This window comes from Danio aesculapii, chromosome 25 (assembly GCF_903798145.1).
Source record: "Danio aesculapii chromosome 25, fDanAes4.1, whole genome shotgun sequence".
Taxonomy (NCBI): Eukaryota; Metazoa; Chordata; class Actinopteri; order Cypriniformes; family Danionidae; genus Danio; species Danio aesculapii.
Window position 1 is genome coordinate 28,284,741 of NC_079459.1, and position 15,009 is coordinate 28,299,749.

At 37.8% G+C, this 15,009-nt stretch overlaps 1 protein-coding gene across 2 annotated transcripts in view; it reads left to right on the top strand.

Annotated features, from left to right (window-relative positions):
* Window positions 1–15,009, top strand: part of furinb (furin (paired basic amino acid cleaving enzyme) b) — a 154,239-nt gene that overhangs the window by 103,849 nt on the left and 35,381 nt on the right. For both annotated transcript variants that reach the window (XM_056451691.1, XM_056451692.1), the window contains exons 7-8: window positions 10,047–10,135; window positions 13,096–13,268. In XM_056451691.1, coding sequence (XP_056307666.1) covers window positions 10,047–10,135; window positions 13,096–13,268 — 262 coding nt within the window. The remainder of the gene's footprint in view (window positions 1–10,046; window positions 10,136–13,095; window positions 13,269–15,009) is intronic.

Here is a 15,009-nt window from a genome sequence, read left to right on the forward strand (position 1 = left end):
CATGTTTCAGACAACACGAGTTTGAGTAAACAAAGAAAGCTATTGTCATTTTTAGTGAACTGTCCCTTTAAGAAACTGACAAAACAATGTGTACTAGCAGATGGAGCTTTACAGCAGATATTCTCTTGTTCTTTTGATATTGTTCCCTTGAGCAAAGTACTTTGAACACAGATGTCCTACCAGAGCTGTCACTTCATTATGTCCAACAGTGTGAAAACGTTCATTTTAATTAACTATTTATTTCTAATTAATCTTTTTCCAGGAATCACTTTTGTGAAAAATCTTAATGAATAGCTATGTTACCGTCCACCTATTCTTAAAAAATGCTTAATAGAAAATCCAATATGTGTGTAACAGAGGCCAGCTAGCGAAGTGCTATGCTGGTAAACCTCACTCCACTGATCTCTAAAGGTGCCCTAGCGACAAACGTTAGAGGCCATGGTCTTTAGCCTCCTTGTTAGAGCAACTGACTCCGATGCAAAGAATCGCTGGTTCGATTCCAGCTCGGACCGGATTGGGTGCAATAGGACTGGTGGGTTACACGTGGAGGCTCGTCTGGGATGGGAGTGAGGTTTAGTAGAGTGAGTGTAACGGAGGCCAGCTAGCAAAGTGCTATGCAGGTAAACCTCACTCCCCTGATCTCTAAAGGTGCTTTAGTGACAGACACTAGAGGCCATGTTCTTTAGCCTACTTGTTAGAGCAACCGGCTCCCATGCAAAGAATCACTGGTTCGGTCCCAGCTCAGACCGGATTGGGTGCAATAGGACTGGTGGGTTACACGTGGGGGCTCGTCCGGGATGGGAGTGAGGTTTAGGAGGGTGAGTATAACGAAGGCCAGCTAGTGAAATGCTATGCAGGTAAACCTCACTCTTCTGACCTTTAAAGGTGCTCTAGCAACAGATGCTAGAGACCATGGCCTTTAGCCTCCTTGTTAGAGCAACCGACTCCCATGCAAAGAATCGCTGGTTCGATACTTGTTCAAATCGGGTTGCGTGCAGTAGCACTGGTGGGTTACACGTGGGGGCTCGTCCGGCCACAAGACAATGGAGCCAGTGCGCTCACCACACACTAGCTATTGGTAGAGTGAAATGATAGTGATGGAGCCAATTCGGTGGACCGGGGATGATTGGAGGCCATGATTGGTAAGGGCCAATCAAGGGAATTTGGCCAGGACACCAGTGTTACACCCCTACTCTTTACGAGAAGTGTCATGGGATTTTTAATCACCACAGAGAGTCAGGACCTCGGTTTACCGTCTCATCCAAAAGATGCCGCTCACTGACAGTATAGTGTCCCCTTCACTTTTACTGGGGCATTTGGACTCCCCCTGCTGGCCTCACTAACAACACTTCCAACAGCAACCTAGTTTTCCCATGTGGTCTCCCATCCAGCTACTGAATAGGCTGAGCCCTGCTTAGCTTCAGTGAGTAATCGGTCTTGGGCTGCAGGGTGACACATGGCTGTAGTCAAATTCCAATTTCTTTTTGATGTTTGTTCTCTCTGACTCATTTAATCCAAACTGTGCTTTAATTACAAATATTTTATACGGCATTGCATATTTGCTCATAAATTTCATTTGCATCTTTGAATAGAGACATATCTAGAGTTGGCCTGTCTTGACGTCACATTATGCATTAACACTTTGCTACCTCTTGTTTCGAGTTGAACCATCATTTACTTAAAGGGACGCTTGTAAGTGCATCACATGTAGGAATTCTTATCCTCAACTACATATCATCTGACTTTGTTTTTGAGCTTGTCAGCCTTATTGTGACTCATGGCACTTTAAAAACACTGAGACCTCAGTTATCTGAATCAGTGTTTTTGCACCTCGCTGAGCTGTGAAAGGTAAATTAGCTGAACAGCATCACTGTGAAGAAAGCTTTCTCTGCGGTAGGGAGCTCTAATCATCCAGAATAAGGCTTCGGATTTATAAAGCTTGTAGATTTGATCTGGTCACGAGGTGCCGAATGAGTAAAATCTGATTGTGAAACAAGTCAGCTATCCATTACTGTTGTGAATAAATGAAGGCCAGTCCTCCAGGTTTGCATTCTCCATGTCTTTTAAAGAACAAACACCAAGTTTTCACGAATCGACAGCCTCAGCCTGTGCTATCCACAGTTAGGAGTAAATGATAGTTTGATTGCTTTTATGCCTGAATGCCTTCAAGCAAAAACGACCTTGATGTGTTTTCTGACTTTAGTAGGAAGGACTTTTTTGTCAGAGAGGACTGTATATGTTAGAACTGAAAGGTTGTGTTACGGTCCTATGACTTGCTTGAAAGAACTGCCCTTATCCTCAACTGCGCCATGACTCTATAATGATAGCCATTAAGCCCTTAAGTTCAGGAATCAGCCACTGATCTGTCTTTCTGATGGCACGTGGGTGTCTTTGAAAGTTGTGGATGCGAATATGCAAATCAAAGCAATATCACAGCTTCAAGCCTCTTACATGGTGCATTTGAGAGAACAATTTGAGCATAACACAATCTCGTAATATTATATGGCCACTCACTTTTAATCAGTCGATCTCAAGTCCTCTGTGCTCTGAATAAAACAACCCAGGCTCATTCTGAAAACGTAGTCCCATGGACGTTTCTGGAGACTGCAAAATTCGTCCCGGGAAGTATGTATTTTTGCAGTTTTTGTTTTCGTGGATCCGCGAGAGCTCGCTATGTGGACTATTTCATATCTCGAATGTCTCTCGCAAGCGCCGTACGTGCTCACGCTGTTCTCATGTAAACCCACCAGAGGCCGCTGTTGGCTGACCGTCTGTCTGACTGACTGAATAATTGACTGAGCGTCCAGCCAATCGACTGACCTACCCTCCTCCTTCTCTAAACCCACTTAGTTTTACAGATTGACCCGCCCACCCTCTTACTTCGCTAAACCCAACAGACGATTTTACAAAAGCCGTCCAGAAAAAGAAAAGCCCTCGTCTGATCTTTACCATGTTTTTGGATTTTCCACCGCATACTCAACCCTGTTTATTCCCTCGTTCATTTTATTTTTTGGATTTGGTTTTTGTCTTACCTGATTTCTGGAACCACTCTTCCCCGGACTTGAACCCGGTCGCCGTCATCATGGTCAACTCCTCTCTGCTCTCAAGTCTGCCGATGTACACAACGAGCTAACTGAACAAACTGGTTGCAACGGAAAAGCCCTCCACACGGAGGTAAGCAGTCAGCCGGTAAGCGCCAAAAGAAACAGTGTCACACCACCCCGCAGAGTTCGCTTACATAATTTGCGGCCTCCAGAAACGTCCGCGGTATTACGTTTTCGGAATGAGGCTGTGTTGGAATAAAATGTAACAAAGCAATGCTTTGAAGCGCTGCAGGTTGTTGTTCGAAACAGAGGTCATATTCGAGAAATGTATTTACCAAATAATTGTGTGTATAAAGTAAAATGACATTGAAGGAATCGTTTTGAGTCTCTGTACACTACTAAAAACATATATCTGAATTAGAACAGTAACATTTAAAACCAAAAAACAAACTTTGCTGTTAATTTACTCACCTTCAGACTGTTCAAGATGTAGGTAAGTCTTTTGAGAAAGAGTGAAAGAGAGCATTAATAAGCATACAGACAGCACAATATTAATGTCTGTGCAATAATCAGATTATTACATTACTATCCTGAGTGCATTCCTGACAGTCTGAAGCATGAGTTTCTTGTCCTATAATGACACATGCACAGTTGCAGACTCAGGTGAGGAGTGTTGCCAAATGCTATCAATGAAAAGTCGCTAAAGCGTCCTTGAAAAGATTTTTAACGTCACTAAATGATGTTATGTGCTATTTATCAGCCCTTTAAATTCATTTTATTTCTTTTTTTTTTTCAGAATAGTCATCTTTAAAGCAGCAAATTCCCCCCAAAACTGTTCTCGTTCTGTTTTCATCTAATAGGTTGTTTGCTATCACATGGTTTTGGTGATGCTCAAAATTCAGATGGAGGGCAGGAAGTAAAAAACTGAATGGGTAACATAGGGGAAAGTCTGTATTTTTGTGATTTATACCATATTTCAAAGGAAATATAAATAGAAAATAACATGTTGGGCATGATTCTTATATTATGAAGAAGTTTTCTACTGAACTAAAATATATTCGCCTGTCTTCGAGGCAGTAGATACAGCATTTTGACCTGAATTAAACTGTCATAGTAATTATGGTTACTGTGGTACAAAACAACTGTAGTAATAAACTAATTATCCATTAAGCTACTTTTTTTACACTAATTATACACCATTACAATGCACCACAGTTTACACAAACGTCAGGGGGGTTTGCGGGGGATTGATCCCCCCTGAAGGACGTCAAAACAAGATGTATGTGACAAGATGTATACAAACATACATTTGATCACCCCTATAATGGTTCATAGTGCAAGAATCATTCAACAGTGTCTAAACCAGCAGATCTAGAGCAGCGATGGATATCGTAAGTGGTCACCTTGTAAAATAAGTGTTTATTTTTACATATAGCCTAAAAGTAAAGTAAAATTAGATGCATAATTTGAATAGTTTGAGCTAGTAACCTCTGAAATAATCAGGTTACTGAATTTCAGAATACATTTAATATCTCTCAAAACACTGAAAACTTAAATACGTCTTATTAATAAATGTGATGTCATTTAAATAAATAGATCAATTGAATTCACTGAAAACAACAAAAAAGTTGACCCTCACTGATAGCCAGTGTATAATCCACACCCTGACTAACGTTACAGTATTTATTATATTTTATCAGTTTACCATACAACAGTATTCTGTAGCATCCATTAACAAATAGCACTTCTATACATTATGCACTTTTCTATAGTATGGTCCAAAAACATATTAGAAATTATTGTAGTTTTTTCTATGTGAAAATTTGCATTCAAAAAAGTTTGTACACATGGATGTATTGAACAAGTTTATTACATGCCTTTTCTCCTGTTTTTTTTTTTTCGCCAATTTTTTCCCCTTTATGAGCAAAAACCTTTGGAGCTCAATAAAAGCTGTTCAGCATTTCTCATCTTGACTGATTTAAACAATTATGAACAACACAAAACAAACATTTTGATGATCCCTCCATCTGAGTGTTGTGCATCATCAATGACGTCATGTGAAAACAACCTATGAAGTTCATTAAGACTTTTTAAGATTTCTAAAAGCTGTGTAATGCTCATTAGTGAAAGAAAATGGTTGGGATATAACCTCAGCTGTTTCTACTTGTGAAATGATAACGAAAGAACAAAGAAAAGATTACAAATGATAGAGTGTCAACTTGTGGAAACCGTGAAAAAGTCACTAAAATGCCAAATTTGGCAATTCTGCAGATGAACGGACACTGAGAATGTTTATATGGACACCAATAATTTTATTTTAATATGATTAAGACACTACTCTGATTAAGAGTCTACCATGTAAACAGCGATTTTTGATTAATTTAATCTGATTTAGGTCATAATCAAACTAAAGAGAAATCGAATTAAGACATGTGGAGTATGCCGATTTTAGTCGCATTATTGAAGTGCAGTACAGACATATAAACACCTTACTCTAATTATTACCGTCATGTAGGACTTTTCGCCGCATTTTGCGACAAGATAGTCCACGCACACACACACACGGCTGTTTGACACGCTTTGCACCTACCAAGCAGACCACAGACACCTGCATCATGAAATGCAGAGTTTTTTTGTTCATTCAGCATGCGGTATAAACTTCCGCTAAAACAACACTCTTCCAGCAGTTCATAGTTGCATCCAATATCTCGTTTGTCATAAGGGCATGCATGAAATGTTCCCGAATGAAAGTGAACTTGCCGAACTGCAGTTAAAGTCTACAAAATAAAAATGAAACACACGAAATTTAATGAAACTGCAGGAAATGCAGATAGCGCGGTGACACAATGACGTTAATCGAATTATGTGCTATAACATGTAAAACGGGATCATGAAAGGAATATTCAAAAAGCAACTCATGTAAACACCTTAATCTTTTTATTGTCTTAATTAGATTAAGGTAAATAATTCGATTACTGATGTCCATGTAAGTGTAGTCAGTGTTTATAAAGAAGAGGAAATGTATGTGTGTGTGTGTGTGTGTGTGTGTTCATGAAAAATTGTTCTCATCCTGGGTTGGGGTTAGTGTAAGTTGACATGTGCTTGCTAAGTTTCCTATAGTCAGTTAAATGTCTGTTAAAGGAGCAGTATCAACAGATATTAAGCAGACAGTCTACTAATACTCAAATGGACCATTAAAATAAAGTGTTACCAAAAAAAAGTTCCCAGGTACCACAGTTTAAGCTAAAAACAATTTTAATTGTCTTATGAAGAAAGTGGTCTACATCTTAGATGGCCCGATGGTGAGGAAATTAACAGCAAGTGTTCATTTTTAGGTATCCTTTTAAAGTCAGTACAGGAGATAATGAATTAGTTTACTTTGCTATTGTGTGACTAGCTAGGCATCCTTAACATGGAGTGACAAATTTAGATAAAAGATGTGCACAAAATCTGTTTTAACCAGAGGCATTTCCCTTATACAATATATTACAGCTGCAAACAACCTCTGAAACGAGCTGATATAAAACGGTATTGTTTATTCATGAGGTGTTCCCAACTATCAACCGTTTGTCACGATAACTGTCACCTCGTGCAAGACAAAATGTGGAAAACAACACTTTATTGCCAGCTAAACCTTTACAACCTTAGCAGGAAAGGAATTAGTCGTGATTTCAGGGCTATTGCCCTTCATATGAGCACGCACAAATGTGTTGTTAGACTGACTGAATGATGTTAATTGTGAGGAAAGAAAAAATAGTCAGGTTAACTAGCTAACATGCTTGTTGGAGTAGAATTAGTTCTGATCTCATTCACAGCTTGATCCCGGATATATTCAGATAATACACGTTTTCTCCATTATCTGATAAAGGGCTTCATCCGGGAGGGATGTACCGCATTTCTATGCCCTGGAGAATAAATTCAGACACGGTTACAGTGTGTTTTGAATTACCAGCGCACAGCAGGTTTTGTGGAAGGCTGAGAGAGTGTTTTCACGTCATCTATTTTGCTCCGTAATCAGAAACGTTCTTAACGACCTGCATAATGGCATGTCAAGAGCCGTTGTAGTCTCCGTCCATGGACACCTCCCTCCTCAGCAATTATTGATTTGAGGAAATACAATACGTCCAGAGCCTTAATCAGAAGCTATTGTTGCCCACCTGAGCTAAACACATTTAAGGAAATCACTCCTTTTTATACCTGCTGCTCGAGCCATGCAAGAGGATGTTGAGGCAGATTGCAATTGAATTTTAATCCTCTGATTTGGAAATGTACATATTGAGTTTGAAAGATTGGCCACACTTTATTTTGATGGTCCGTTTGTTGAATTTATTTTACATTGCATCTACATGCCGACTAATTCTCATTAGATTATAAGTAGACTGTTAGGTTGGGGTTAGGGTTAGTGTAAGGTGACACGTACTTGCAAAGTTTCTTATAGTCTTATAGTCAGACAGTAAATGTCTGTTAAAGGAGCAGTACTAGCAGATATTAAGCAGACGTGTTATATATATAAAAAGTGTTACCGAAAGATTCATCTTTGTTTGTTTGTTTGAATAATCCCTCAAAATTCATCATATATTCTGATTCAATAAACAGTTTTTACTAAATACTTTATTTATTTATTTATTTTGCTTTTGCATTTAATTTTTAAATTAAAAACATTCCGCTTTTAATTAATTTCAGATGAAGATCGCAAAAGAACATTCTAGACTACATGCATGTATATTGATTCAATAATATGAATTTATTTTGATGGTCGCTTTAGAACTTTTTTTTACAATAATTATTGGTTCAAAGCAGCTTTACAAAAGGTGCACATTATTGCATTACACTGAAAAAAATTATTCAAAGATGATCCATTGGATTTACTCAATTTTTTTACGTTAAGTGGTTGTAAATTATTTATTTGGGCTGAATTTAAACAAACAAATTAAGTTGACATTGCTCAATTTAATTTGTTTGTTTAAATTCAACACAAATAAATTGTTTGCAACAGTTTTGCATGCAACACTTTTTTCAGTGTACAGTCAAATTCAGAAGAGTTAAGATTATTAGTTACCATAACTTTATTAGTTACTAAAAGCTTTAACTAATTAGCTAGGAACTAATAGCTTTTAACAGTTAACCTGCAGTTATATAGTGCACTACCTGACAAAAGTCTTGTCGCCTATACAAGTTTTAGGAACAACAAATAATAATTTGACTTCTAGTTGATCATTTGGTATCAGAAGTGGCTTATATGAAAGACAAAGACCTCTAGATTATGCTTATTTTGATTTTTAATTATTTAATTAGGACAGTAAGGTCTGACTTTGCTTAGACAAACGTCTTGTCACTTAACAGAGATGATGTACAGTATGGAATGTAAAGTCATGCTGCAGTGGAAACAGAATGAATATTGTGTATGACTCCCATGAGCTTGGAATGGCAAAGAAAGCGTTCTTGCAGGACTCCCAGAGTGCATCAAGATTCTTTAGATTCATCTTCAATGCCTCCTTCTTCATCTTACCCCAGACATGCTCAATAAGATTCATGTCTGGTGACTGGGCTGGCCAATCCTGGAGCACCTTGATCTTTTTTGCTTTCAGGAACTTTGAGAACTCTGAAGTATGAGAAGGAGCGCTATCCTGCTGAAGAATTTGCCATCTCCCGTGGTTTGTAATGTAATGGGCAGCACAAATGTCTTGTTACCTCAGGCTGTTAATGTTGTCATCCACTCTGCAGATCTCTCGCACACCCCCATACTGAATGTAACCCCAAACCATGATTTTTCCTTTAACAAACTTGACTGATTTCTGTGAGAATCTTGGGTCCATGTGGGTTCCAATAGGTCTTCTGCAGTATTTGTGATGATTGGGATGCAGTTCAACAGATGATTCATTTGAAAAATCATGTTTACTTTAAGTAACGCTACAACTTTGCTATTAGTTTTAGTATCAGTAAGGTTAGAGTTGATCTGTTGGTGGAGCATCATAATAAAATCTATGTAGATGCTAAACAGGCAGTTTATCAGTACTCTAAAGACCGCCAGTGGACATGCAGTAACTTGCTTATAATCAACAAATCGTCTGAAGTAGGGCATCAGAATAAAGTGTCACAACTTGTTGTTAGACAATTAATTAATTAATGTAGCACCACTACAGTCTATTGTTTGAATGTAATTAATAGCTAATGCTGCCGTGTCTTTTCTGGAATAAATTTCAGAATAACTAAAATGTTAGTTGCTCAATATTAAATGATCTTTTCAGAAATATGTCTCACTTGCTTACAAAGGCAAGGCATCGTGGCTGAGCTGCTGTCATGATACTCCAGACGTGTAAATTAGCTTTTATCATCTCTCTCATTGTGCTAGTGCATTTTTGTTTTGTCTTGGGACTCCGTAGTCTACAAAGCATATTAATTTGTGCGGTTTTCTCTTCTGTTATTCTGGGCTATGGAGTTCATGTGCGCCTAATAATCCGTGTATATCTTTGTGTAAAGCGGCAGATGTAATGAAGGCTCTGGTGAAGCGAGGCTGCTGTCTCAAACACATCTGCAGCCTCATGGGTTCTCCGGTTTCTTTTCCGGGCTCCCGATCGTCCTCTTTGTCTCAGGGAAACAATGAGCTCCAATAGGACGCAGATGAATGGAAGAAAATAGCTTTTGCAGTGCACATACAGGGGAAAAAAAGCCCCAAAAGCCAGCTGCGATTTGTTTTTGACAGTGAAGTTCGTCCCCAGCCCAGCTCTGAGCCTGGGAGATTTGTCTGCAGGAGCGATCAGCCACACAAGTGACAACCATAATCAGCCATTTATTTATTTATCCTTGTCTCCTGCTAGGACATAATTAGATTTTAATTAAAGGATAAAGATAATGCGTCTGTATTTGGGAGCCCCGAGAGCGACCTCTCTATTGAAAAGACAGAATTTGCCTGTACAATCGTGGACTGCATTAGAATTTGGTTGAACTGAATGTGAACCGGACTTGTCACTTGTGCAAACTCTTCCTTCTTTATCTTTCCAGACATGGCACACGTTGTGCCGGCGAGGTGGCAGCAGCAGCGAACAATGGCATCTGCGGAGTGGGCGTGGCTTACAATGCCAAAATTGGAGGTGAGTGATTGGCAAATTTGCATATGCAAATAGGATCAATCAAGACAGTCAGGCATTGAAGCTATTCAAGAAGCTCTTATTTCCTAGCCTTTGTGCGTGTGTCGTCACGCTGCTCCGGACTAATCTAAAACACTTTATCTTTTAATTATAAAACACATCCATTAAGGTGAATATCTCGGCTATTCCAGTCACATTGAGCTCATTCAAGGCCATACATGGCTGCGGGCGAGCGCAAATTCCACATCTTTTACTTTAATAGTCTTTGTAGCAAAATATTTCTACATCTAGATGTGGGTGATTAAGGCAGAGGCCATTGCCTGAGCCTGCATGTGATTTCTGTGTTTTTCTGTGTCTTTATATTATGAGGATAAGTCTGCCTCTGTGTGTGTGTGTGTGTGTGTGTGTATATAGACAGCAGATGTTGTTGATCTAATTGGCCGCTGGGTCGTGTGTGTGTGGGTGCATGAAGTGTCTGAGTCCTGTTGCTCGGATTATTATTAATCAAACAAACGGCCACAGAATCACTCTTTTTTAATTAGATTTTTCTTCCCCTTCTTACGCCGTGTTCTAGTCGGACACTAAACAAGCAATTCATCTCCGACTAAAGAAGTCAGACTTTGAAAATAACATTTGCATATTAGAAATTTTTTGTCGGGTTTGGGAAATATTGTGCATTTTGCAGTTGCATTGGCTTTATAAAAGCGAAATAATTATGTGTTTTAGCTGGAATAGCACACTTTATACTTTTTTATTCTTACATTCTATATATACTCTAGTTAACTATATACTTTTTTAAAATATAAACATCTATAATTATTTGAATGAGGTATTTTTTGCCCAAGTGTATTATGTAAAACTATAAGATAGAAATTGTCACGGTTGCACTCTAAACACATGCAGAGAAACCGGTATTATCAAAAACTTCTCATTCATTTTACACACTCTTCATGGGAAACAGGAATGATTAAACACGTGGTCACACTGCACTTTTCGCCCCCATAGACTTCCATTCATTCACATGCGAATGCGTCAGACCGGAAACGCAAGCTCGCACAACATGTTTAGCATTTCGCTATATTCGAAAATTCAAGCTTTGTAAACTCAAACCTGCGAAATCGCATCACATGATTGCGTTAGACCAATAGATCAAAACATGACCTCTCTGCAGAAATTTTTAAATATGGAGCAATCGCTCGCTTTTATCAACGTCGAATCAACTTGTTTAATCCCGCCCCTTTTAGCAACGCCATACAACAGAATTTCACATGTTCAAACCATGGCTAGTGTGACCACGGCTTAACCAAAACTACGAAGTATAAAAACACAACAAATGATTAGCTGATGACTAACAGGAGTGTAAACTTAAACTAATGAACACTAACAAATGGCAGGAAAACCGAAGAAATAAATCACGATACAACAAAAGCACATGGAACACATGACAGCACAGAAATCAGACAGTAATATTGTTAAATATTATTTAAATGAAGATGTAATAACTATTTTCTATTTTGTTAAATTTATTAAATGTATTTCTGTAATGGCAATGCTGTATTTTGTGTCACATTATCCCAGCAGGCACAGGATGTCAACATGACGTCAGATGTACCCCAATGTCGTGGGACGTTGCATTTTGTTCAGAAATAAAAATAGGGTTCATAACAGAACCCAAGATCAGGCTGACGTCAATGTTCAACGCCAGACAGGCGTTGCATTTTGGTTACTTTCCAACTTAACCTAAAAACAACCAAATATCAACATCTAATGATGCTACAGCTTGACGTTGTGTGGAAGTTACCACTATGACGTCTATCAGACATTGGATTTTGGTTGCCATACCTGATGAGTAGGCCCACACGGAATCTGCACTCGCAGAATTCGGCAGATTTCCGCAGATTTTCAGCCCATCATTGATTCTGTTTATTTACATGTGTAAATTTGTGTAAATATATATATTTATTCAGTTTTTAAATTCAATTTAGTAATATTATTGACTAATATGAAAATGTTCATATGATTTCATTACAATACAGTTTGTAAAGTAATAATTTCTGTCTTTTAGTAGAGATATTATATGAGAGACTTGCTTTATTTACCAAATAAAGTGGATCTAATTGGATTTGAATAAACATTGAATAAAATTTTTAAAGAAATAATTTTTTATTTCATATATTACAATAATACTCCCAAAATAATTCTGCATAAATCTGCAGATTTTTAACAAAATTCTGTGCAGAAATAGCAAAAAAAGTCCGCAAAATCTGTCTGGCACTACTGATGAGGAAATGTCAATACTTTACGTCAGCATGACGTTGGTTTAAGATGTTGGCTCAATGTTGGATTTTGGTCACTTTCCAAAAGAAACCCAAAATCGATGAAATATCAATGTCATTTTACGTTGTTATTGGGCGTCATAATAACATAGTCCTTAGACACTGGCGATGTAAATCCGACCTAATAGTTACGTCTTATGACGTTGTGTATCTGCTGGGAAGATTCTGAACAAGTGTAGTATGTTGATTTGCTGCTTATCATTCAAAGCTACCATTTTATTCATCACAGTAATTTGATCGAAAGTGACAGTAAAGACATGTTTTTCATCTTAAACAGTTCTGAAAAGAAATCTGTATGATAAATTCTACAACAATATGAATTTGTCACATTTGGACATCCTTTGCATACAAAAAAATTAAAAACCTCAGTGAAGCCTCATTGGTCAAACTCCTTCTTCATATAGTTTTATATTTAACATCAGATATATTCTGCTCAGCTTTGGTTTTGTCTTCAGTTCGAGTAGAGCAATTTGTGCTGCACACTTGTGCACCTTCTTCATTTCTTTTTCATTTTCTCTTGAAAATGTCCATCAGTTTACAGACAGCACATTTCTGCAAAACCCATTTTTCCTGTATCTCTGGTATCTTCATTGACTTGCTTTCTGTCTGTCTCTGCTCTGCATGCAGGTGTGCGCATGTTGGATGGAGAGGTAACAGATGTTGTGGAGGCTCAGTCTCTGAGCTTGAACTCCCAGCACATCCACATTTACAGCGCCAGCTGGGGCCCAGAGGATGATGGGAAGACAGTGGACGGCCCTGCCAAACTGGCCAAAGAAGCTTTCCTGCAGGGAGTCACAGAGGTCAGTGCAGACTTGAAGAGATTTTGCAGTTGGAGGTCTTCAGGTCATGATACTGTTACTTGCTGGTAAGCGATTCGGCCGCAGGAAGAATGCATAACTGGTCGAAGCCTTAAAAATCTGATTACAATCTATATGTACTGCCAATACAGGGTATTCCAGTGCACTACATTTACATTGTTTTTTTAAGTAAACACACACTTGACGTTACACTTGCGTCTTTTGAAGCAACTCGCACATGGGCTCTGTGTTTTTAAGACTCTTGCTGTTTCTCTATATGCATTCTTATGCGATCTTGTGTCCTCGTGTTCTCGTGTAACGTCGTCAACATCATCAGGTTTATATTATATTGAGGATGCATCAAATGCAGACTAGAGTGCAGTACTCGCTTTAGAACTCCCAGAAGTCATTCAGTCACTCATTTATTTTTTTTAGCTTAGTCCCTTTATTAATCTTTATTAATTAGTGATCAACCCATCACTGGGAAACATCCATACACTCCCATTCACACACATACACTACAGACAATTTAGCTCACCCAATTCACCTATACCGTATGTCTTTGGACTTGTGGAGAAAACACATAGAAATGCCAACTGGCCCAGCTGAGGCTCGAACCAGTGACCTTCTTCTGGCCCAGCTGAGGCTCGAACCAGTGACCTTCTTGCTGATAGGCGACTGTGCTACCCACAAATTATTTTTAAAGTTCAAAAATATAATTTATCTCAAGAATTTCCTTAAATGAGACAGTGAAAGTATTTTTTGCACCAGAAAATCTTAATAAAAGTGCATTTATTAACAGCCACAAAGTAAGATAAAACACAGATTATAAAAAAAAACATAAAAATAAGCCAACAGAAACAAATAAAATTTAAACATGAAGCAGATAAATCAAATAAATTTAAAAATGAAGCAGTAGAAAGGACATTTAAAATAATATTAAAAAGCCAGACTAAATAGGTAAGTTTTTAGGAGTAAATTAAAAATAGATAGTGAAGCATGTTTATTTGCTGAAATTCAAATTAAAGCTGTTTTATTTGTAATGTGCAAAGTATCTTTGTAAGGCTTATAAGGCAAGGGTAAATGTAAGTCTGTTCTTGTCATCGAATTCTTGGATTCTTAAACTTTTACACACAGCGCTGCTAATCAATGTCAGTCTCAGCAGTGGACCAATCAGAAGAACACAGAGGCAGGAAACACATTCCAGGCTTCTGTTTACAGTAGCAAGTTAGCATGACAAATGATTTATATGAGGTTAACATGGCGGAGGAGGCTCTTATTAAAAAATATTTCCCAAGTGCTGCATCTCACATTTACAGTGCTCAGCATATATAAGTACACCCCTCACAAATCTCTCTTTTAAATTCATATTTTTATAGGAAGCTAAACAATATCATATTTGTGCATATATATTAGATTAGGTAATATTAATAATAATAATACATTTTTATTTAAATATAGCGCCTTTCCAGAGCTCAAGAACACTTTACATTGAATGTAACAAAAAGAAATGGTACGAACAGACATTGAAAGAAACAATAATCAAGTAGAGACAACATTAGGTTCACAAACATACAAGAAGTCAAATATAACAAACTGGAAATATAAAACAAGACCTAAGAGACAAATATGCAGAGTATAGGTTGATCAAACAAAGTGGTCAGTTTATCAAATCAGAAGTGTAGCATTCAGAATACAAGTGAGTTTTAAGTAAAGGTTTAAATGCTGAGATATTATTAACAGA